This window comes from Arachis ipaensis, chromosome B3 (assembly GCF_059453495.1).
Source record: "Arachis ipaensis isolate K30076 ecotype BB chromosome B3, ASM5945349v1, whole genome shotgun sequence".
Lineage (NCBI taxonomy): Eukaryota > Viridiplantae > Streptophyta > Magnoliopsida > Fabales > Fabaceae > Arachis > Arachis ipaensis.
The window spans coordinates 19,177,160-19,203,556 of record NC_142438.1 but is presented as its reverse complement, the minus strand read 5'-3'; the positions used below and the strand labels follow the sequence as shown (position 1 = coordinate 19,203,556).

The window sequence follows — 26,397 nt, the reverse complement described above, 5'->3', positions numbered from 1 at the left end:
TGGGTTGGAGGATCAACTAAGCGCCAGGTGTTGTTCTTTAGCAAGACCGAGTATTTTTCTTCCATGGCTTCTCTCTAGTGTGGGGTAGCAAGGGCTTGTTCTATAGACCTCAGGAGGCACTGGTCCGCACATTCGATGTTGGTTGTGGCTAAGGTAGCATTATATACTTTTGACTTGTAGATGCCATTTTTGCTTCGTGTTTGCATTGCATGATGGTTCTGAAGGATGGGTGGTGAAGACACAGCCTCTGCTGATTGACTACCAGGTTCAATTGCTACCTGCGAAGATACAGTATCATAGGAATCTACAGTGTCAACAGTGTTAGTAGAAGTGTCGATATTAGTGACTTTAACAGATGCATTCAGTAATGAATTAGATATAGCATTGATATTAGTGGAAGGTGTATCATGTATGTCTAATCATGTGGGTGAGGGAGAGGTGATAGGTGGGGGTTGAAGGTGAGGATGTTGATAGAATGTAAAGGTTGAGGGTGGGTTAAGGGCTAGCCTGGTTGATGTTGGTGATGAGGTGTGGAACAGAGTTGGGTAAGGGAACTCATGCTCCCAAAAAATCACATTTCTAGACATATAGACCCTACCAAATGGAGATAGGCATTTGTAGCCTTTTTTTATCTGAGCTATAACCTATAAAGATGCACTTTTGGGATTTATGGTCAAATTTGTGAGTGTTATAAAATTTTAGCAGAGGGTAACATGTGCAGCCAAAGGATTTTAGGTGAAGGTAATCTGGCATGGTGTTGAAGAGGGTTTCTAGGCAAGTTTTGAGGTTGAAAACTTGGGTTGGTAAGCGATTTATCAAGAAGGTTGCAGTGAGGACAGCTTCATCCCAAAAGGAGAGAGGTAGTGAGGCTTGAGACAGTAGAGTGAGGTAAGTTTCAGTTGGGTGCCTGTGTTTGCGTTCAACGCACCCATTTTGTTGGTGTGTGTGTGGACAAGTGAGGCGATGTCAGATTCCTTGGTTTGTAAAGAACTGGTTGAAGGGTTTGGAAAGGTATTTTCTACCATTATCTATTTGCGGGGATTTTATTTTGTGGCCATTTTTGTTCTCAATCATGACTTTAAATTGGAAAAAGGCTGAGAAGATTTGGGACTTTGTTTTGAGCATGTAAGTGCATGTGTATCGACTATATGCATCTATGAAGCATGCATAGTATCTATAGCCAGACCTACTGGAAATTAGAGAAGGCCCCCAAAGATCTGAGTAGATGAGTTCTAAGGGTTTGGTATGCTGTGTTTGTGAATGAGGGAATAGGAGTTGGTGTATTTTGTTTGTGCAGTAAGGTTCATATGTTATAGTGGTAGAGGTAGTGGTTTGAGGTGGGTAAATATTAAGTTTGGCTAGAACAGTTTTAGTGATTTTGGTGGAGGGGTGGCCAAGCCGATTGTGCCAAAAGTCTAAGGTGTTAGTGGTGTTGGTGTGTGCAGTTGGTGCTGTGATTTTGGTAGTTGGAGAGGTGGTGCTGGTGTTTGGTGAATTATGATTGAAGGGACTAGTTAGGTTGTTAACAGAGGTATTTATTGTAGCCTTTGAGTTGGTCATCATAACACAAGAATCATATGCAGGGTTGTTTAGAGTTGTAATACCACAACCATTATTTGTTATGGTGCCAGAATCAGATGCACAATTATTTGAAGTTGCAGCAGTATAGTTTAAAGAGAGAATGTTGACAGTATGAGCATGAGTGCTTGAAAGAGGAATTTTATTGAATTGAGAAGAAATTGCATCAAAGTTTGTATTTACATTTGTGTCTCTACAGGAATTCTTATTTCCACTACTTACACTACTGGTGCTTGTTGCTCTTGTTGCTATGCTAGTTACACTACTGCTGCTATTTATTGCTTTCTTCTCTTTTGAGGAATTACAGCATGCATTCTTATTTTCACTTCTTGCACTACTAGTACTTACTACACTACTACTTGTTGCACTACTAGCTTTTCTTCTTTTTCTTTTGGTTTGTGATACCAAACTTCTTGTTCTTTCTCTTTTTAATTTGCTAAGCTTTTGACACTAACATTTTCACAAATGCTCTTTTTAGCATTGGTGATTTTTTCTTTTTCAACTTTTCAGATTGGCCTTTGAATTTGAATATTGTCAAATCTATACAATCCATTCCTATGCCTGCCATAGAATAGAATCTTCTTGGATTCCTGGTATTTTACGGCACATAAGTAAGACTAGAACTCAAAAAACACCCCATTATCTAATGCAAACTTTGATACACTGACTAGATTTTTTGAAATTGTGGGGACATGAAGCAAATTCTTGAGTTTGAAAAACTTGTTTGACATAAAAGCATGAATGATAGACCTTCCAATATTAGTAATACTCATACTTTTTCCATTACCTCCTATTCAGGTCCCTGATATTTTGAGCTATTGATCAAGTTCATCTGGTTGAAGGTGATGTGAAGGGAGGCTCCTGAGTGGGATACCATCCTAGATCTGAGTTTGTGCCTGAAACAGTAAGAAGTGCTTGGGGGTTTTGGCTTATTTGCTGGGTTTGTTGGTTTAGTGATCTGTATGTTTGTGGATTTTGGGGTTGATAGAGGCTCAGAATTTGTTGGTGAAATCCATTATTTGGGTACTGGAGTTGTGGATTCTGGTAATGCTGGTTGAACCTCCGGTAGCATTGCCACACTGTATGGCCTGTCCTCCCACATAGTTGACATTGGGGTCTGCCATTTTGCCACCACGATCTTCTTCCTCTGAAGAAGCTTTTTCCTCTGCCTCTTTGACCATTTTGTCCTCTGCCATAGTCTCTTGAATAACTTTTATAGGTTGCTTCAGGTTGGTACTCCACTTCTTCTTTGTTTGCATCTGGTTTCTTGTGCATTAAGTTTGCATGCACCATGTTTAGGTCTGCTTTGCGGAATCTGTCATTTACCTCTTCCTGTGCTAGTAGTTGTGATTCTAGTTCATTGATGGACATATGATCGGATCTTGCATTAACCATGGTAATGAAGGCACTGAATTCTTCATCTAGCCCTCCAAGTGTACTTTCAAAGTGTTCTTCCTTTGTCAACGGAGCTCTAAGAGCAGAAAGAGAATTTGCTATCTTATTAATCTTTGTAATGTACTCTGAGGCTGATGAACCATGTTTTTTGATTGTTTTTAGCTGAGCTTTTAGCAACTTGATCTTGGATTTCATCCTGGCTGTGAAATGCTCTTCAAGAACTTCCCAAATTTCATACGCATATTCATATTCAACAGCTTTGTTCACAAAAAATTTATCCATAGCAGACATCATCCAAGCTACAAGACATTCGTCTCTTTGCTCCCAATCCTCAAATTCTTGCGACACTTTTTTTGCTGCTTGATCTTCCACTGAGTTGTGCTTCTTCGGCATTGAACTTGCTGTGATGTGACTTTGCAGTCGATTTGCTTTGATGCAAGCTAGGGCCTGACGCTTCCAAACTTTGTAATTGTCTTCATCTAACTTGATTGTTGCAGGAAAATTTGTGATTGAAGCCATCGATACAGCTGAGCGATTTTATGGTGCGGAAGTGACGATTTGTTCCATGGATCAGAACCAAAAAAGCTCTAATACCATGTGAGGTGTCAGATTCTTGGATAAGAAGGAAGAAAGAAGAGAACATTCAGAGAGAGAGAGAGAGAGAGAGAGAGAGAGAGAGAGAGAGAGAGAGAGAGAGAGAGAGAGAGAGAGAGAGAGAGAGAGAGCAATTTTGTGGTGCGAAAGTGACGGTTTGTTCCCTGGATCAGAACTGAAAAAGCTCTAATACCATGTGAGGTGTCAGATTCTTGGATAAGAAGGAAGAAAGAAGAGAACACTCAGAGAGAGAGAGAGAGAGAGAGAGAGAGAGAGAGAGAGGGTTGGAGAAGATGCTGTTGAAAAATGGTTGTATTGAAAGAAGGAAAGAAAAAGTGATTCAGTGAGTTACACTGCAGCTACTTATAGAGTGTAAATGTGCCTTAAGTAAGTGGTTACAGATAATTGAGTGAGTGTAACTAATTGAGAGTGTGTGTAACTAATTGAGTGTAACTAACTACTGAGCTGTCATCAACAACTTAGCAGTTTTAAAAATGTTCATCTATATACACTTACAGTGTTACCACTTGATTGTTTCTAGAATTACATTGAGTATGAATTTAAACTTGTTAGGGATGCATTTAGAGCTAATCATCCTGAAGTATCAGTGTTTGTTAACAATTGCAATGTTATTCTTAGGATAGAATTCGATCACAATTAAGTCTTCAAATTTATGACAAGTAATGAAATCCTAAGAGAATGAAAATTAATTATTTTATTAATTAATTAGTGAAAATATCCTCTATTTAAGATTTTTTTTATCTATGAATGCAGGATTTTTTTTATTGTTATCAATTTTCTGGAAACATCATACACAAGCACAGACACTTCTTTTAGAAGGGTGTTACAGTAGAAAATTTTACTGATAGAAGTATATTTATCCAATTATGTATAAGGAAATAATAGCAAAATTTAATGAAACAGTAAATTAACAAAATACTAAATGACGTGATAACAACAAATGAAATAATAAAGGAGTTTCAGCTGTATTTCAACTACAATAAGCATCTATCAAGAGATCTGGAAAGGAAAGAAGACGTTTAATAATCAGGAAGGAAATAAATAGGAAAAATTGTTAATTAGTATAACAATACATCACTTTGTGAAGGGGAAAAAAAAATGACGATTACTCTGGATGAGACACACCCCAACTAGACTATTATTCTTTCAGAGAAAATTTCATTTGTTGGACTTGAATCACATAAAAATTGAAAAAGATAAAAAAAAAAAAAAACACATTCAACCTAATATGAAAAAATACATTTATATATCTAATTCTCTACTAAGGTTTGATTATAAAATGAATTTTTTTTTTCTGCTAGCAGCTTTTCATCATGTGAAAACAACTGAAAATATATAAACGTACGTGAACATCTATAAACAAATAGTTGAAATAAAACATCTATAAACGAATAATTGAAATAAAAGACATACAAGTATTTACATAGAATCATTTATAATCAAAAATAAAAAGTCCGACCTGCCGGATTCGAACCAGCGACCTAAGGATTATCTGTGAATTTCCCACTACAGTCCTCCGCTCTACCAACTGAGCTAAGGTCGGTTCGTATTAAAGAGGGACAATTAGTTTTATCTTAACGTTACTTTTCCAATAAATAGTAAGATCCAAAATTAATTTTTCTTATGTTAACTATATATAATATACTGATTACAAAATTGTTAGTCATGTCTCATAATTTTTAAACACCTTGATAACATAAATAAAAAATAGATATTTTCATTCCAATTTTGATAATGCTATTCTTTTTTTATAAGTTTATATAAATATACAATACAAAAATTATGTGTCGTGTGATATTATAAAAAAAATATAATCAGATTATAGTTTATTTTCGTGAATAATTATATTTAACTTTACAAATGAAAAGAACATCAGTAGTGATGAAAAAAATCATTAGGATATAATACTACAATAATGAAATGTCATCAGCTTTATATTAAGTATTAACCTATAGTTGGATAAGAAACTCTTCAATCCTTAAAGCTAAGCTTGTTTGACATATATATATGGGCCTCACATGTTGTCAGATGGGTCCACTTTGACCTGACAAATGGGTTCGGTTTTTCATAATGCTAAGGGAAAAAGGTTAAAAATTCTGACCTTATACATGGACTAATCTCATCCTCATTATATTATTGTTCCCTCTTTTTAGGGTTGTGGTTTTGTCAACCCTTTCGTATGGTCTTTGTCACATGCAAACTTCTGCCTTTAATTAACCCAAAAATATATGATCTGTATCTCTCGATCTTAGGACTTTTTATGCATGCATGTGAATTGGACCATGTTAATAAAGAGAATTATGGTAAAAAAAAAAAAAAAATAGAGAGAATGCGGATTATATATATATATATCACCATCGTCATTGATCATTTTTTTTGTTTACGGTATTTTTTAGTCTGATAAATAAAAAATTAATTTGTCACGAATCTAAATTTTATGTAAGGATATATTGTTGGCTAATGAATTAATAATAAGACGAAATTCAAACTTTTAACAATTATTTAAACAAATGAGTAAATTGATGACCACTTAACTAATTCGAGTTAGTTACTTGATTGTTATGTTATTACATGGAGTAAATATTCTTTTAATTTCGCTGGTTTTTGGTCATTTATCAAAAAGGGAAAGTGTCTTTCCATAATTTAAAAATTTTCAATCAATTTTAAATTATCTAAGTAATAAATTTAATCGGTCCTTATAAACAATAATCTACAAATGTATCAGAAATATTTAGATCAATAATAAAGGCCACTCAAACTTGTTTTTTAAATAATGGTTTTGGGAATTAAAATTTTCAAATAATAAAACAATACTTTGTTCTTCGAACAAATACTCAAAAAAAAAAAATATTTACTCTGTAATATATATCATAGTACTTCCATAATTTCATTTTGATATAAGTATTTGTAGATTTTTTTTTCTATTTTTTCATTAAGATCAAGAGGTCCTCTTACTTATAAGTGTCCTAGAAAACGTTATTAATATTTAAGTATTAAATACGGGTTTTTAAGACACTTATCACATGTAATTCTTACCATCATTAATAAAATAGTTAGGGGGTGTTTATGGATCATATTCGATCTGTATATCCGTGGTATTTATCCGAATCTAATCCGAAAATTATGGATATTGATTTGATCCGTAAGGCTATCGGATTGAATCCGATCCGCACACTAATAGGATCGGATTGCAGATTTTATGTAGGTATTCATTCGCATATCCGATCCACATATCTGCAGATCCGCAAAAATAAATAAATAAATAAATAAATATTTTTTTTATATTTTATTTCAACTAATAATTATCATATATATATATATCTTGTATTATTTTATTTTTATTATTTAAAAAAAGTATATTTAATAATAGGGTAAAGTATATTTTTTGTCCATAAAGTTTAATTTGAAAAAAGTTTCAAAAATACCCTTAAATTTTATGTCCCAAAAATTTTTGATTTGCATCAAATATACCCTCAACGACTAAATTTTCAAAAAATTGAAGACCAATATAACAATAATGCATGAAAATTATGTTTGATTTGCTTGTGTTGAGGGTTGTTCTTATAAAATTGTTGTTGAATTGGTCTTAAATTTTTTAGAAAATTAGCCATTAGGAGTATATTTGATGCAAATAAAAAAAATTTAGGATAAAATTAAAATAAAATAAAACTTAGGGATATTTTTAAAATTTTTGTCAAACTTCAGGGACAAAAAATATACTTTACTTTTAATAATATTTTTAGAGTAAACAGGTTTAAAAAATAGAAAAAAAATTTTATTAATTTTTTTAATAAAAATAACCTTTCTAAAATATTTATATGTTTTGCGAATATATCCGAGAGTCAATCCGATCTTATCTAATCCACAAATATGTAGATCAGATCAGATTGGATCCAAATTTAAAAATCGCGGATATTGGATTTGATCTGATAATTTTAGTGCGGATCAAATCGAAATTTTGGTTATATCCAATTCGATCCGCATTCATCCCTAAAAATAGTATTCCAACTTTAGTAATTCATTAAAGGTTACAAGTTGCATGATAGCGGACATAATCTATATGCTGGTTATCCAACACAATCATGAACGTGGATCCATATATAAAAAATCGTATGATCCTAATTAAAAGCTTATATATATTATAATAAAAATCAAGCTCACATATACATACTTTAATTTCCACCATAAGCTTTTTTCTTCCCCGGCCCTTCCCGGAATCAATCCCATATATAATTAATTATTCTGATCTCTCACAGAAATGTGTGATGATGATGATAGAAAAATAAATAAAAGTAAGATGTATATATAGTATTGAATCGAGTATAATTGATCCACCGAATTCAAGGAATATATATAATTCAAATTCATTATTACTATACAAGTACGAGTATTTCATGAAGTCAATGATTTGATTGAGTTATTATTATGTAGGTAGAAGGATCAGTTTGTCGTTGTTTGATTATATGGGTTCACGGGAAAACCTTGAACGAACCCCTTGCCACAAAGAAAAATCTCTGTTCACTCAGATATTGAATGAATATATATATAGGAGGATAATGTATTTTAGTCAGTGTTCGGTTTTCAGATTCTGATCCGCATGTTGGTTCATTTAACCACTAATTTGTATATATGTGATAGTAGGATTAGATATATATCTTTTATATAGGGTATTTAAATATGAATATATATTTTATTACTTTATTTTTCATTTTATCACTTTATATATTTCTCCATTTTAGAATATTCATATTTCGATTAGTAGGCTCAAGCTAAGGTCGAGTAGGCTATTATTAATGATTAACAAAAATAAAATTAGTGCAACAATGAAGTAGATTTAGCTAAAAAATGTTTTAGAAGTGTTCGTTAAGAGAATAAAAATTAACTTTTCTTTATTTTCTGATATATTCGGTCAATGCATAGAAAAATTAAAATAGTTACACTTTCTATTAAATAAATTTTTTCAGGAGTCAGGACAACATACCTAATACTTGTTGGTGAATATTTAAGTATAATAATCTTTAAGTAAAATTAATAGTGAAGAACTATTAAATAATAATTTAATTAAATATATCAAATTATTTATTTTTTAATTAAAAATTTTACATAAAAATAACTGTACTATATTTTTTAGTAATTTTTTTTATTCTTTCTTGAGGATTTATATACGGTGGTCTTAAATAAAATTTTTTTTGGTGAAGAATCAAAATTAGATAAAGAATAAAAATTTTTACTATATTTTAAAAAAATACGTGCATTATACATGATAAATATCTTTTTGTGAATTTTATTTACTTAAAAAATAATATTCACTTTTCATCAAAATTCTTCATCCTAGTATTATTCTTTATATATTAAAAGCAATAAGTCAAAATTAATACGATTTGGACCTTAACGGAATCAGAATCAATACTATTTATTGCCCTTGGATTTTTTTTTTCATTTCATAAGCTAATTTTTAAAATAAAATTAAATTTATTAAATTTTAATTTTAATATGATATCAACTTACGTTCAAATATGCCAATGAATTATAACTCAAATGACATAATCTCTCCATACTCAATTAAAAGGTTGCGGAGTCTTCTATGTTTGGTAAAAAAAAAAAAACTTACGTTCAAATATTCATGTTCCAAACTATCATTCTTCTACATATATGTTAGCAATATTTTCATATACAATAATTACTTACCGACCATTTATTTCCCAACCTAGGCACGATGTCCCTCTAACTATTAGTAGTAATAATGCGAAAAAAAAAAAAACGGAAGTAATATTTGTGTGCGGTACGGTGCCGCAGGCATCAATTAATGATTGATAATAATATAGTTTAAGAGGACTTCATTCACAGAATTTATTTTCATTTTCACGTGTTTCTTTTCACTATAACAGTTATAGCCTATTTAGCACTTTTTCATATATGAATATTTAGAAAAAAAAAATGCTTTAAACAGAAGTAACTATTAAGAAAAGTTCACAGTTAGTTAGTTAGGTCAGTTACCAAAGTTCTATAGCTAACAGAATTTTGTTCAATTAGTTATTTGATTTTGGTTAGTTAAAGTTTGTTTTTCTTGATTATTCTTGAAGAGGAATCAGATTCTAAATCATATATATATATATATATATGGGCAAATAGCAGTATTAAGCCAGTTTGGATGAGATATTACATGATTAAGTTAAATCGAAAAATGAGAATGGATCAACCAAAAGCATGTCTCTATGTAATTCGAATCAATCTCACTCGAACTAAAAACAGTAATAATTCGAATCAAGACTATTCGAATTATGAGGGAGTATGCATGCTTGGTAATTCGAATCAATCTGATTCGAATCATGAATGGGGCAGTTCGAATCAACCTGATTCGAATTATATGGTGAACAATTCGAGTTATAGTTCGAATCTTGTTGATTCGAATTATGTATATGTAATTCGAAAGAAATTAGCTGTTTCGAATTAGGAAGCCCCAAACGTGTATAAATATGGTGTGAACATGAACTGAGTTCATTTGAGTGAGACAAAATGGCTAGTAAGGAGAGCTTTGTAGTGTTGGTGCATTATAGAGGGTCGATTAAGAGAAAAACACGCTTTGGTGTGAAGTTCACTGATAAAGATCACCTGAGTATTTTTATGAGACCTACGACGAGATTCGATGACTTCTTGAATTTTATAATACAGAAACTTGGGTTGCAAGGTGTGAAACGGATTCAGAAGTTATTCTATCGCATTCCGATCTCAGTGCTTAGAGATAATGTGAAGTACGATTCTTTTGGTATAGGGAGTGACGAGGATTTGCAGGTCCTGTTCCATTGTCGTCGGCAGTTTTCCGAGGTCAGGACACCTGAGCTGTTGGCAAAGTTGGTTGATGTGGTATCTAGTTTGGGAGGTTCGAACCGGAATACCCAAACTCTAGGCACGGTAGCCGGTTCTAGCTCGAGGCCCGTTGGTGCATCTTTGTCCGTGCTTGTGAATGCACCTCGGGACAAGCCTATCACGTCCCCGTCGTTCGCCATTGATCTCAACTGCAGTGGTGGCGGAGAGGTTGGTATCGTGGAGAGGGTGCCGATTTCTTTACAGTGTAGTGCACCGGCTGAGATTGGTGATGCATTGCTGGATGATGATGGCGATGACATTGCAGCGAGTAATCCAGCTGGGGCTGGCGGTGGTTCTAGCTCTGGGACTCAGCAGTACCCTCCGCACTTCTCATCTTTGAACTTGGATGCCATGAGACAGGAGGGGGTTCCTGCGGAACCCACTGGATTTGGTGCTAGAGATACCCAGGGTAGTGGAGGTCTTACAGAGTTTCAGGTTGGTCAGCAGTTTTAGGATAAAGAGGAGGTTGTGTTAAGCGTGAAGACGTATAGCATCCGACGCGGGGTACAGTATAAAGTGGTGGAGTTCGATTATCGCAGGTATGTTGGGAAGTGTTCTAAGTTTGGGAACGGGTGCACATGGTTGATTAGGCTAAGTCTCCGGCAACGCAAGGATATTTGGGAGGTAAAACAGTACAATGGACTTCATACTTGTCTCGCGACGTCGATCTCGAGCGATCACAGGAGTCTTGATTATCATGTGATCTCGGCCTTCATCATGCCAATGGTTAGAGCTGATGCATCCGTCTGTATCAAGGTACTGCTGAATGCGACGGAGGCACACTTTAGGTTCAGGCCGACTTATAGGAGGGTTTGGTTGGCCAAGCAGAAGGCCGTCGCCCATATTTATGGAGATTGGGATGAGTCATACAACGAGCTGCTACGATGGGTCTTAGGTGTGCAGCTGACGATGCCTAGTAGTGTTGCTGTGTTGAGGACGAGTCCTGCTCGAGTGTGGGGGGGGGGGGGAGGTGGACGGCTTGCAAGCCTATTTCACCGGCTTTTCTGGACGTTCCCCCATGTATTGAGGCATTCCGGCATTGCAAGCCGTTGGTGAATATTGATGGACCCACCTGTACGGTAAATACGGGGGTCCGTTGCTCGTTGCGATTGCACAAGACAGAAACTCCAACATACTACATGTTGCATTTGCACTCGTGGAGGGTGAGAATGCGAAGTCCTGGTCGTTTTTTCTATCCCATCTCCGCCAGTACGTGACCCCGCAACCGGGTATCCTGGTGATATCGGATAGGTACAACGGTATCAAGGCTGCACTTGAGGCCCCTGACAGAGGTTGACTACCACCTGCTGCATACTGTGCATTCTGTATTCGACATGTGGCCGCAAATTTTGCCCTCACCTTTAAGGGTAAGGATGCAAGGAGGCTTCTTGTGAATGCAGCATATGCTAAGACTGAGGTGGAATTCGATTACTGGTTTGATATTCTGTGGTCTGAAGACCCTGCCATGTGTGACTGGGCTAACAGAATTAACTATTCATTGTGGACTCAGCATCGGGATGAGGGTAGGAGATTCGGACAAGGGCCAGCTGAACGTATCATATCCAGCAGGTCTAAATCCAGGAAACTGCCAGAAGATCCATGACTGAAGTAGCTGTAACGGTCCGGCTAACTTCACAACGTGTCTGTTCGCCATGCGGCACATGCACCGGTATAACCACGAGAGAGCAGCTGATCCCCAACTGTACCTACCCATGTCCGCAAGCCTAGCTACGTATGGGAGCCATCTAATGTGAATGCGGTTGCCGGACTTATCGGCAAATAGCTGAGTCCCTAACAGCATCATGATATAGGCCCGGGTATACCTCCTAACAGTGGGCTCATCGGCTTTCTCAGGAAGCTCTCTAAATGTCTCCTTGAACCACCTGCAGTTCACTGCAAACTTCTGGATTTGATTCGCAGGAGGTACCACACCAAGCAACTCCTGGAACCACACCCAAGCTGGCCGACCACCCTTGATATACGTCTGAAAATCTGTCAGGCAACTACTAACATAATGCTCATCAATCGAAAGTCTTAACTGGTACGCCACGTCCTGCAATGTAATAGTGCACTCCCCGAACGGCATATGGAACGTGTGCGTCTCCGGACGCCAGCGCTCCATGAACACACTAATTAGGGGCTCATCCAGCCTAAACCATCTCTCGTTCAGCCTCGCAATATGGTACAAGCCGGCCATTTGTAAGTACGGAACGTACCTCTCGTCCAGACGCATACCCTGCTGTAGTCGCATGCTCGAAATACATCGCTGGGGCTGCAAACATAATGTACTAGAATATAGAAACCACTAACATCATTCACTAATAAAACATCATTCACTAACAAAACCACTAACAAAACCACTAACATCATTCGCTAACATCATTCACTAACAAAATCACTAACATCATTCACTAACAAAACCACTAACATCATTCACTATCAAAACCACTAACAAAATCACTAACATCATTCACTTTCAAAACCACTAACATCATTCGCTAACATCATTCACTAACAAAACCACTAACAAAATCAATAAAATCATTCACTTCCAAAACCACTAACAAAACCACTTGTATGGCACTCCTATCTAACTTTGCAACGGTACATAATGACTACCATTCTAACACACCAAAGGTAAAAATATATATAAAAAAATAACTTATTCACTCCTATTTTAAAAGAACAAGTTCGTACTAACCTCTTCATTGATAACACCAGCTATATGAGCTACTCCATCCAAACGATAAAGTCGGTCTGGATTATCCCCCATCGGCTAAATATTCTGCTCAAGTCTTTGTTGGAGTCGTAATGGGTCATTTTCTCTGGGATTTGGTGGGGCATGAATTTGGAATAGTGGATCGAATGATGTTAGTTCGAACTCTTTATATAGAAAAAACAGGGAGTAATTCGAAACAGCCTGCTTCGAATTACTATGGGACGACAAAATGGCTAGTTCGAATGGAGCTGTTTCGAATTAGTGTGAGTTAGTGTGTGTGTGTGTAATTCGAGTCAGGGTTATTTGAATTACTATGTATGTGTAATTCGAGTGGCTCTAATTCAAATTATATAGAAATGTGCTGTTGGTAGAACTTTGTAACGTTTTTACCTTTGGTAGAATTGTGTAATATCTCAATCAAACTGGCTTAATACTGCCATTTGCCCTATATATATATATTGCTCATTTTACAATGTGAAATATACTAATTTTCATTCAGCTCAATTTTATTTTTTTCTTTAACAAATATTTAATTCTGTTTTTAACCTTTTTTTGCATTTTTTCACAGCTTATTTCTTAATCTATGATGCTATCTTTTTTATCTTTATTGCATCTTTTATAGTATCTAGAACCATTTTTTTTTACTTTTAACCATGAAATTATACTTTCTGATTCAACAAAGAGAACCTTTTCATCCATTGTTAAAAAGCTCAACGATGATAACTACTCTACTTACTATTCTTACCATTGAGAGTCTGGGTCTTGAAAGTCACCTTAATCTAACAAAATTTCCAAAATAATTTGCATTTGATACTGCAAAGAAGACCATCACAGAAATAGAAGAATTCAAGAATTGGCGCCAGCGAGATAAGACTCTCACAACCTAGCTTGCCGCTTCAATGACCAACTACTTCAAGAACAAAATAATACAATTTCAGGAAGTATGAGACAAATTAAAATTGATGAATATTTTCAAGCTACTTCCTCTGCCCGTGTACAAAGCCAACTCAGATCATGTAAGAAAACTAGATCAGCCACTGACTTCCTTGCCAAGATTCGCAAGATTGTAGATTCTTTGTTTGCTGTGGGATATAAAGTACCAAAAGATGATCATCTTCAAGCTATCATAGATAGCCTCTTAAAGGAATATACAGTGTATATCTCTTCAATCACAGCAAAGAGAGAATTCTTTCGAGTAGTTGAGGCTGAGGCATTTCTTCTCTCTTATGAGGAGATGCTTAAGCGATTCAAGAAATCAGAAACTAGCTTGCCAGTAGCTTACTATGTTCATAATTCACCATCAAATTTTGACTATGCTCGTGGCAATTCTAATAGGCATGGCCGTGGTGTAAGAAATGGTCATGGCGGAGGATGTTTTGGCTATAATAACAACAATAATTCCTGAATGCAGTGTAAATTATGTGGAAAATTAGGTCATGTGGTGTGAAATTATTACCACAGATTTGATCACTCTTTCAACCCCAATTCTGGAAACAATTCTGCACAACAACAAATTCACTATTTGAATACACAACCACCACTACCTCCAGCCACCTTTCATCAACCCATTGCCTATCTGACTGCTCCATCCTCACCATTGAGTGAAGCATCATGGCTTGTAGATTCTGAGGTAAGCCATCATCTGACACCAGATCCTTCCAACCTGCTTTCTTCCACTACAAATAGCATTGATTCAGATCAAGTCTTTATAGGTAATGGTATAGGTATTACAATCAAGAACTATGGTTCTTCAATTTTATATGATAAATATGCTAATGTCACTTTACATTTAAAAACCTTGCTTCATGTCCCTCAAATCACACAAAATTTGCTAAGTGTGTCACAGTTTGCTGCTGAAAATGGAGTTTTCTGTGAATTTTGCCTTGATTATTGTGTTATTCATGATTAGGCTAACAAGATTATCTCCGACAAGCCGTACTAGAAATGGAATTTATTCTTTTGACAACCTCAAGGTCTCTAAATCTGTTTCTATGAAATCTGCTCTATTATGCACCTCTGATTTTCCTTCTACTGTTGCTTCTGATTTACATGTCGTTTCTACTCATTCTTGTACTGCTCCTGTAATTACGAACTTAGGTACTAGTTTACCTAAATTTATTTCTTTCAATACCACATGTAATGAGAATAATAATATTGTTCTATGGCACAAAAGACTTGGTCACTGTGTCACGAAAACTGTGTATACAGTAATGAGTAAATGCTTAATTCCTATCTCAAATTCTAGTTCTTCTTTGCAACATATGTGTGAAATTTGTCCATTGGCCAAGAAGCATAAATTGCACTTTAATCAAACTAAAATGGTATATAATCAACCCTTGAAATAGGGCAAAAAACCATATTAAGCCACATGCAGAAAAGTTTAACCAAAATACGCCAAACAGAAATTTGTTTCAGCAATAAGCCAAGAGGCATTTTTATATAAATCGAACCAACAAGGTTCGAACTCTATTAGCAAGTAATTCGAACCACATTGGTTCGAACTACCACTAAAAAAATGTGAATAATTCGAACCGGTCAGGTTCGAACCAGGAGAGCATGTAATTCGAACCGGTTGAGTTCGAATTATGTGGAGATTAGTCAAGTGTAATAAATCGAACCAGGTTGGTTCGAATTATGGGAAGGGAGGTCGACTGAAGTAATTCGAACCAGGCTGGTTCGAATTACATGTACCTGGTTCGAACCAAAGAGAGGCTGATTGTTATAATTCGAACCAGCCTGGTTCGAATTACATGTATCATGGTTCGAACCAGGTTAGTTCGAATTAGTAGGAGTCAGAGCTCTATATAAACGCTGTAAACGTGATTTGCTCTCATTAGAGGACTTAAGATGGCTAGTGAAGAGGAGAGTTTTGCTGTTTTGGTACACCACAGAGGATCCATCAAGAGGAAAACTCGGTCCGGAGTGAAGTTCACAGATAAGAATCCTCTCTATATTGTGGTGAATCGAACGACAAGCTATGATGACCTGGTTAGAGCTGTGCTGACGAAACTTGGCCTGGAAGGTGCGAAGCGGATTAAGAAGTTTTTCTATCGCATTCCAGTCACGATCCTGCACGATACGGTGAAGTATGATTGTCTCACGATTGGTAGTGATGAGGACCTCCAAGTCATGTTTCTTTGTCGGAGGCAGTTTCCGGAGGTCCGCACACCAGAGTTGCTGGCAAAGCTGGTTGATGTGGTATCCAGCTCAGGCGGTTCGAACCGGAATACCGCCAATGTAGCCACTGCAGCTGGCTCCAGTTCGATGGCTGCTGTGGCTTCTTCCTCCGTCCCAGTTTACGAGCCAGCGGCCCAACTTGTCGCCTCTCCGTCATTTGCTGTTGATTTGAATGACGGCGTCCGCGACGAGGTAGGATCCTTTGATGTTCTGCCAAACGCTTTACACGGCGTTCCACCGGTTGGCGTCGGAGACGGAGAATTGGGTGATCCTGATGAGGACGACGTTGAGCCCGAAACGATTGAGGAAGATAGCGGGGATGAGCTTGTAGCGGCTGGGCCTGCATTGGCTGGCGGTGGTTCTAGCTCTGGCACACAGCAGTATCCACCATATTTTTCTTCGCTGGACCTGGACGCCATGACGCATGAGGGTGCGCTAGGGCACCCTGTTGGATTCGGAGCTAGAGATGCGGAAGGGAATGCTGGTCTCACAGAGTTCCAAGTTGGTCAGCAATTCCAGGATAAAGATGAGGCCCTGTTAAGTGTGAAGACTTACAGCATCCGGCGAGGGGTACAGTACAAGGTGGTGGAGTCCGATCACCGCCGGTATGTGGGTAAGTGTTCCGAGTTCGGGAATGGTTGCACATGGTTGATTCGGCTAAGTCTCCGGAAGCGCAAGGGCATTTGGGAGGTCAAACGGTACAATGGCCCTCACACTTGCCTAGCCACATCCATATCAAGTGATCACAGAAGTTTGGATCATTCTGTGATTTCGGCGTTCATTATGCCAATGGTTAGGGCTGACGCATCCGTTAGCATCAAGGTGCTCCTGAACGCCACGGCAGCGCATTTTGGTTTTAGGCCGACTTACAGGAGGGTTTGGATGGCGAAGCAGAAGGCCGTTGGCCTCATCTACGGTGACTGGGATGAGTCATACAGCGAGATACCTAGGTGGGTGTTGGGTGTCCAGCTGACGATGCCTGGTACTCTTGCGGTCCTCAGGACGAGCCCGGTTATAGTTGGAGGACAGGTGGACGACTCTCAAGCTTATTTCCACAGACTTTTCTGGACTTTCCCTCCGTGCATCGAGGCATTCCGGCATTGCAAGCCGCTAGTCAGCATTGACGGCACACATCTATATGGTAAGTATGGGGGAACGTTGCTCATTGCGATTGCACAGGACGGGAACTCCAACATTCTACCTGTCGCATTCGCACTAGTAGAGGGTGAGAATGCGGAGTCGTGGACCTTCTTTCTCTCGCACCTTCGGCAGCACGTGACCCCGCAGCCCGGTCTGCTGGTTATATCGGATAGGCACAACGGCATCAAATCTGCGCTTGAGGCCCCGGACGGAGGTTGGTTACCACCATCTGCGTACCGTGCATTCTGCATACGACACGTAGCAGCTAATTTCGCCCTTACCTTCAAGGGCAAAGACGCTAGGAGGCTTCTCGTGAATGCAGCGTACGCGAAGACTGAGGTTGAGTTTGATTACTGGTTTGATATACTGCGGTCTGAAGACCCGGCGATGTGTGATTGGGCGAACCGTATTGATTACTCCTTGTGGACGCAACATCGCGATGAGGGGAGGAGATTCGGTCACATGACGACGAATATCTCCGAGTGTGTGAACTCAATCCTCAAGGGTGTAAGAAATCTTCCTGTAGCATCCCTGGTGAAGGCAACATATGGCAGGCTGGCCGAACTCTTTGTTCGCAAGGGGCGAGAGGCTGAGGCCCAGATGGGCACCGGACAGCAGTTCAGTCAGCATTTGGTGAAGTGTATCGAGGCCAACTTGAAGACGGCCAGGTGCTTCACTGTGACGTTGTATGACCGTGATAACTCCGAGTTCACCGTAGCGGAGACCACTCCGACTGGTACTTTCTCCTTGGGTACTTACCGAGTATCGCTTGCCTCCCGGACATGTGACTGTGGGTACTTTCAGGCGCTTCATTTCCCGTGTCAGCACGCACTTGCATGTTGTGCCTACGCACGTGTGAGTTGGAGCTCCTATGTTCACAGCGTCTATCAGATTAGCTCGGTGTTCAATGTCTATCGAATGGGATTCACACCACCAATCCCGGAGGGCTACTGGCCACCCTACGATGGGCCCACAGTGATTCCGGACCCAAACAGAAGGCGTGCGAGAGAGGGGAGGCCTAGATCCACAAGGATACGGACGAATATGGATGAGGCAGATCCAAACAGGCCAAAACGGTGTGGCCTTTGTCGCCAACCCGGACACACTAGACGTAGATGCCCACAGGTAGTAGGATCGTCTCAGACAGGCCGAAATTAGTTTCCATGATGTTATTGTTAGTGTTATTTACATTTAAGTTGTCTTGTTAGATGCATTGCTTGACCACGTATGTAACTTGTTGAGATTAATGCATTGAACTTTGGTATTTGTGAGTAGTAATGAATATGTTGTCTTCCATTACAAGTTATGCTACAGGACTCGTTGATCCTCATTTTAATAACTAAACGAAATCATTACACCTTATCATGTTTCATTTAATACATAAACAGACATAAACAGAGCACTACATAACAAGAGAACTACACCTAACTATCATACATGACTGGAATAGAGGAAAACAAATACATGAAATGTGACTCATCTAAACAGGTGCGAACCAGTACCACAGCGACGTGCTATCCGTGCCCTCTGACCTCGACGGACAAGCGGCTCCTCATCCTCTATCTCGTCCTCCTCCTCCTGCGGAGTAGGCTGTACTGGTGGCGCAACACGCAACGGTGCTGCAGACGATGCTGCGATAGAATCTGATGCAGCGGTGAAGGCGGATGTAGGGGTACCTCCAAGACGAAACTGCTGACCAGCGGATGAGGATGGAGGCTCGTTCAGATCAACATCTAAGGGGGCCTGGATCCCTGAGGTCTGGCCAGCTCTGCGGGGGGTCACCTCACCCTGCATGATGGCGGTGATCTCATCTAGGAAGCGTGGACTCCCGAAGTCTCCAACAAACGAGTCTGACCCAACAAAGTCTGCCCACTGTGATCCTGATATGCGCCAAGGTGTACCACCCTGCTCAGCCTGATCATCCGCTGGCACACCAACGAAGTAATCTCCAAGCGGGCCCGCTCCAGGTCCAGGTCCAGCGTCACCAGTGTCAGCCCCGTCACCGAACCCTGTGCCATACCACTCACCTCCATGACCGCCATCGTGTGTACTAGTACCTCCATCGTGTGTGCATCCTCCAACGTGGCCAGGCTGGTCGTCATCGTCGTCCCCATGGTCAGAACCACTCCTCGCCGTATGATCCGGCCACCTCCACTGACGCTGGCTCCTCCGTGTCCCTACACCCATCCTCCTCTCAACCCTGCGCCTGTCAGGCACGTCATCCGGAGGATCCATGTCAGGCACACGCCCCGGACCCCGCTGTGAGGCCTCAACTGGTATAGGAACTGATCTCGGATCCCCCAGCTGAGTGTCCGGTGCCAGGAACCTCTTCCCATGCTGACTGCACCACTGAAGGAACTGATGAGACGGTCCAGGGTCGGCAACAACATCGAACCTCAATACACTGTCCTGACGAGCGTCCCAGTATGCATGCCACTTCGGCATGGAAGAGGGGAACCATCGATCGCCGCCTCTCCCGTCCTTGGACATCAGAAAGTCGATGTTCAAGGCGGGACGCGGAGGGGCCTGTACCCCTCCAAACTGAGGAAGAACACGATCTATCTGATGCCACTCTATGACAGCAAAGTAGATCAGCGCGGTCACAGAGCGCCACACCGCCATGTGCCGAGGCTCCAAAACCTCCGGGTGCAACACCTGAAGTACGTCGGGGCTACTGTACGGCATCCATATAAACTGCAGAACAAACCCACAATTATCAGGGCAACTGTACGAGCCAAGTGTAAAATATTTAACTAAAATAGCATCAGTTATTAATTAGCATACTAACCTCCCTGGACTGTAACCGGTCTATCCTAAGCCTCCATGCCCGCACTCTCGGACCCTTCTCGCTACCGGAAGGGTTGTAACCTGCCCATCTGCACCATACATATGAGTTACATATACTGATATATGTGTTTACATTATGCAACAGAGTATTAACATACACGCAATTCTGTAAGTCATATTGAAAAAGAATAGGCCCAGTATAGTACCTCGACGCCAAAGGCCAGCTGAAGGCCTCATATCCTGTAGGCCTAAACTGAGGAAACCGCCAAAAGATCCAAGACTGCAGTAGCTGGAGCGGGCCCGCTAACTTCACAACATGTCTGTTTGCCACCCTGCACATGCACCGGTACAACCAGGCCAGTGCTGCCGAACCCCAGCTGTACGTACCCAGCTCCTCCAGCCTCGCTACATATGGAAGCCATCTAATGTGAATCCGGTTGCCAGACTTGTCCGCAAACAGCTGCGTGCCCAGCAACATCATGATGTACGCCCGGACATATCGGCGAACAGTGTCATCATCTGCATCCTCAGGGCACTCACCAAAGGTCTCCTGAAACCAGGTGCAGTTCACTGCATACTTCTGAACCTGACTGGGAGGAGGTATAACTCCTAGCAACTCCTGGAACCAGACCCAGGGTGGACGGCCGCCATCGATGTATATATGAAACTCTGACAGGCACCCGCTCACGTAACGGCCATCGACTGGCAAACCCAGCTGGTATGCCACGTCCTGGAGTGTGATCGTGCACTCTCCGAACGGCATATAAAATGTGTGCGTCTCGGGACGCCATCTCTCCACGAATGCACTGACGAGCGCCTCGTCTAGCCGGAACCACCGGTCGTTCAGCCATGCAAGATGGTATAGCCCTGCCATCTGCAAGTATGGAACGTATCTGTCATCAAGACGCATGCCCTGCTGCCGCCTCATGCTCCTAATGCATCGCTCGGGCTGCGAATGAAAAGAAACGCATACTGAGATATATAACTACACAGCTTTTACAGTAAACCGGTTCACATAAACCGGTTTACATAAACGGGTTTACATAAAACGGTTTCCATAATCCGGTTTACATTAACCATTTCGCTAAATTAAACAGCATAACATCACATGAAAGATAACTAACTGGAAAACAAACCCTAAACCACACAACTAAACCGCTAGCATATACCACAATTAACGAGAGCCATTAACAAGAAAGAAATTCAATAAACCGGCTTACTTAAACCACCTAGCATTAAACAACTACCCTAAACCACATATAAAAACCTCTTGCAAAAACCGCTAACAAAAACCGCTAACATAAACCACCAACATAAACCACTACCAAAAACCACTGACTTAAACCACTAACAAAAACCACTACCCTAAACCACCACCCTAAACCACTAACATAAACCACTAACTAATACCACTAGCTTAAACCACTATCATAAACCACCTACATAATCCCCTCACCTAAACCACCTACATAAACCACTAACATAAAGTACCGTCTAACCAGGATACAAAACCACTAAAGCACAACTAACGCTTGAATCAAAAATATTTCCGTACTAACCTCGTCGTTGATGACCCCGGCTATATGAGCGACTCCGTCCAACCGATATAACTGTGCCGGATCGTCCCCCATCAGCAGAGTAGTCCGTTCAGGTCTTCCTCGGAGAGAATCTGGGTCGTTTTCTCTGAGATTTTGTGGGGTAGGGGTGAAGGGATAATGGTTCGAATGAGGGTGATTTGAACTCCTTATATACTCGAATCACACCTAATTCGAACCAGCCTGGTTCGAATTATAAAGGAGTGCATTAGGAGTAATTCGAACCGGCCCGGTTCGAATTACATGGAATCGATTTCAAAGCATAATTCGAACCAACCTGGTTCGAATTATGTATGAGAGAAGTTCGAACCAGGGTGGTTCGAATTATGTATGGGAGGAGTTCGAACCTTATTGGTTCGAATTATTCAAATACGTACAACACTAAATCGAACCAGGTTGGTTCGAATTATGAAGGAGAGCAATTCGAACCAGCTTGGTTCGAATTATATTAAAATACACTTTGGCTCATTGCTGAAACGAAATTGGATTTGGCGCATTTTGGTTACACGATTCTTGCTTTGGCTCATTATGGTTTTTTGCCCCTTGAAATATGTATATGCAGATCTTTGGGGACCAGCTCTAGTGGATTCAAGAACTGATTTCAAATATTATGCTTGCTTTGTGGATGATTTTTCAAAATTCACAGTTATTTTTCTATTACAGAATAAGTCTCAACCTTATTAGCTTTTCAAAACTATAAGAAACTTAAGGAGAAGCAAATTGGAGATAGTATTAAAGCCCTATAGAATGTCATGCTCTTACAAACATCACCAAAAAGGGAATGTGGAAAGAAAGCATAGGCATATAACAGAAATAAGTCTATCTTTATTAGTAACACACTACAAGAAAGGCGTTGAGTACCATCAGATTTACCATCGAAATGAATTTGATGGTATAAACGGCACTAAAAAATGTTTACTGGTGAATTATTTTATCCGACGTTTATTACCGGTGGATTCTGCGTCAGATTTTGTAATTAATACGACAAAAATAAGCAGTTGGTTACTATTAGATTTTTTTTACGGTAATTTTGGGGCCATGTTATATTTTGTGGCTCCCATTTACCATTGGATTGTTCCAGTAAATCTGACTGTATGCAATTTTTTTCACAATTAGTAGTCAAATTAAATTTTTTTTACAAGATTAGTTCACAAATTCTAAACACCAGAAATCAACTAATGATTTTATTAAATATTAAGGATCTAAATATAATAAAAAGTCAAAGAAGTAAAATACAATGAAATAGACATAAAATAAATTAAATCTCTAAACCCTACGGATCTCGGTAATCATCGTCGTCGTTGTCTTTCCCTTGCTGAGGCGGCAAACTAGATATTGATGTCGGTGCCCCACCAACAGCGCAGCTGCTAGTACCAGCAACGATGCTGCCTCCAGCGTGCATCTACCTCTAGTTGCTCCAGTTTCTCCATCAGCTCCAACTTGATGGCAACGGTGTCTCTCACGCGTGCAAGAAGCTCATTGTACCTCTCCTCAGACTGCTGAGCTTGTTGGTGAAGCTCTTGTGTGAGCATCTATACCTCTTCCATCAAATCAACAACTTTCTCGGGATCGGCAGAACTGGTGGCAGAGGTAGAGGCAGATGAATCCACCAATATGGAGGTGAGGAGACCGCTGGTGAAGAACAACCCCATCAAGATCAATCACTGAGGCATCGAAGTCAGATGCGACAGTAAACATTTTAAAAAGGTGACAGTCATAGGAAGCAAATGGATATTCGCAATTAAGAAAAATCAACAAGGTGACATTCTCAGGTACAAAGCTAGGCTTGTTGCCAAATGATTCTACAAAAAGAAGGGGTGGATTATAAGCAAATTTATTCACCAGTGATAAGAGCAACTGCTATAAAAGGTATACTCACTGTTACAGCGTCATTGGTAGGGATGACAACGGGTCCCCATTGGGGGGGGGGGGGGACATGTCCCCCGCCCCCCGCCCCCAATATCTGCCCCCGTCCCCGCCCCATCCCCATGACGGGTAACGGGGACCCCGTATCCGCCGGGGACCTGGGACTCCGTGGATATCCGCGGATTTTAGTAAAAAATAATAAAAATTGAAAAAAATTGCTAAAATTCAAAATTGATACATGAAATTAACAATTGCTATACATGTAACTGAAGAGATAGATGAATATTCTTTAAACATGCTTCAAAGGAAATCAACGGAATTAGAAAATCAATAAATATATATGTTATTATTAAGTAATAATCAGGGACCAATTTTGTAGCTCATTGAAAAATTGAAGCTGTCAGATAATGTACAACAAAGTTTTGTTTTTATCTTAATAAAATCTTGCCTGTGATCGTTTCAATGGTAAACAACATTTTTGAAATTCATAAATTTTCTAAATATTTTGTAAACAGGGAATATTGCATGTCGATATCAAACCAGGATGAATGTTGCAAACTTCTTAGATTCAAGAATCACATTGATCCGGTAATGATCACCAGAAAATTATAAAAAAATAAAATACCAAAATAAAAATCAGAATCAGAAATTTACAACTTAGAACCTAATTACCAAAATTTAAAAATCCAAAATCAAATAACCCTAAATAGAAATCAAAATCAAAAAATTCAGAACTAATAACCTAATAATCCTAAATAAAAAATTCAGAATCAAATCAACCCTAAATAGAAATCATAATCAGAAAATTCAGAACTCTAAACTTAATTACCCTAAATCAGAAATCTAGTAAACGGAGAGGAGAGGAGAGGAGACGCGGCAGTCGGTGGTCGACGGTCGGCGATGTTCGAGGAGAGGAGATGAGACGAGACTGATGGTTTCACCGTGAGGAGTGAAGAGGAGAAGCAGCAGTAAAGCATGTGTGAGCAGTGTTCTATGCCTTACCCAGTTACCCGACGACAAAGAGGTGACGACAAGCAAAGGCGCGACGACCAGAGAAGAGGTGACGACCGGCGAAGACGCAAAGACGGTGAAGATGACGGTGACGGTGACAGACTGAGGGGTGGGAGGTAGCGCCGTAGCGGTGAAGGACTGAGAGGGCGAGAGGTGGCAGTCGGTGGCGGTCGGTGGTGGTGATGGTGCGACCGTGCGTGGTTCAGAGAGGGTGAGAGGCTGAGGCTTAAAGGTGGTGACTGGTGAAGAGTTCAGAGAGATAGAGACTAGGTTGAAGATTGTGAATTGCAACTTTGCAAGTGTGACGGCTAGGGTTTTCACCTTCCTTCATATGACATATATATATTAAGGGTATTCTAGTCTTTTTACATAAACGGGGTTTAAACGGGTCTCCACGGGGCGGGGACCTCTATCCCCGCTCCCGTCCCGTTTAATATACGAGGCCCCATCTCCCGTTTCCGCGAGTACAAAATCGTCCCCATATCTGCCCTGTGACGGGTAAATCCCCGCGGATACCCGTCCCGCTGGGGATTTTTGCCATCCCTAGTCATTGGGCTGGCCATTAAGACAATTTAACTTCGATAATGCCTTCTTGAATGGCAAACTCGAAGAAAATGTCTATAAGGCACAGCCTCAAGAATATGAGAATGACAATACCAACCTGGTTTGTAAGTTAAATAAAGCCATATATATCTAGAAACAAGCATCTCGTGCTTGATTTCAAGACATTGGCAGACACTCTTTAGACATTTAGTTTTGAGAACACAAAATTAGATGTCTCACTATTTGTTAAACACAATTCATCGTCTGTTATTTATTTATTAGTTTATGTAGATGACATAATAGTAACAGGGAATAATTTGAAAGAAAATAAATTCTTGATAGTTCAATTGAATGAATTTTTTTTTTAAAGAATCTTAGCTTGTTTAATTGTTTTCCTAGGATTTGAAGCCACTTATCTTCTTCAAGGAGACTTCATGGTGTCTCAAACAAAATATGCAAAAGAATTATTGGTCTAGTCTGAAATGGATAATTCTAAACCTTTACCAATTTCTATGATTTTAGATTCTAAATTGTTCTCCAATGATTCTGAACTTTTTGACAATCCAATAACGTATAGATCTGTAGTTAGAGCATTACAATACTTAACAATGATAAAGGTTGGATATTAAATTTGCAGTCAATCGTGTCTCTCGACATAATCCAACTCTTTTACACTGGAAAAGTGTCAAAAGAATTCTCAGATATGTGAAAGGTACGGTGGATAATGGAATTGTGTTTAATAAGTACACTAACTTTTGAATTTTTTCTTTTGCAGATGCAGATTGGAGTGGAGACTTTGGGGATCGAAAATCTATCGATGATTTTTGCATCTATTTAGGCAATAATATCATATCTTGGAAGAGCAATAAATAAACTAAAGTTAGTAGGAGCAGTACCGAAGCTAAATATCGGTCTAGGTGTATAACCCAAACTAAAATTATGTCCATTCAATAACTCGAGTGTTTCACACCCAACACCACCTACTATATATTGTGATAATCAAAGTGCCTACCTCTTAGCTGCTAATCCTTTACTTCATAGTAGGTGTAAATATTTAAAGCTGGACCTTCATTTCTTAAGAGATCTGGTTAATAAAAAATTTCT

At 39.5% G+C, this 26,397-nt stretch overlaps 3 protein-coding genes and 1 non-coding gene across 4 annotated transcripts; 3 read left to right on the top strand and 1 right to left on the bottom strand.

Moving 5' to 3' along the window:
• Positions 1 to 5,041: 5,041 nt before the first annotated feature.
• On the bottom strand, positions 5,042 to 5,131 carry TRNAY-GUA (transfer RNA tyrosine (anticodon GUA)). Its single transcript is given in 2 exon segments — positions 5,042 to 5,077; positions 5,095 to 5,131. It is a non-coding gene; the product is annotated as a tRNA-Tyr (tRNA).
• Positions 5,132 to 10,104: 4,973 nt separating this feature from the next.
• On the top strand, positions 10,105 to 10,908 carry LOC148569978 (uncharacterized). The gene has a single exon (XM_088506766.1). The coding sequence runs from the start codon at positions 10,105 to 10,107 to the stop codon at positions 10,906 to 10,908; it is 804 nt and encodes a 267-aa protein (XP_088362892.1).
• A 5,113-nt stretch (positions 10,909 to 16,021) lies between these two features.
• LOC107641343 (uncharacterized) lies at positions 16,022 to 17,957 on the top strand. Its single transcript, XM_088506765.1, has 4 exons — positions 16,022 to 16,196; positions 16,386 to 16,852; positions 17,531 to 17,803; positions 17,871 to 17,957. Exons 1-4 carry the CDS (start codon positions 16,022 to 16,024, stop codon positions 17,955 to 17,957), a joined length of 1,002 nt encoding a protein of 333 aa, XP_088362891.1.
• Positions 17,958 to 18,091: 134 nt separating this feature from the next.
• On the top strand, positions 18,092 to 18,649 carry LOC148569977 (uncharacterized). Its single transcript, XM_088506764.1, has one exon. It carries the CDS (start codon positions 18,092 to 18,094, stop codon positions 18,647 to 18,649), a length of 558 nt encoding a protein of 185 aa, XP_088362890.1.
• Positions 18,650 to 26,397: the final 7,748 nt, after the last annotated feature.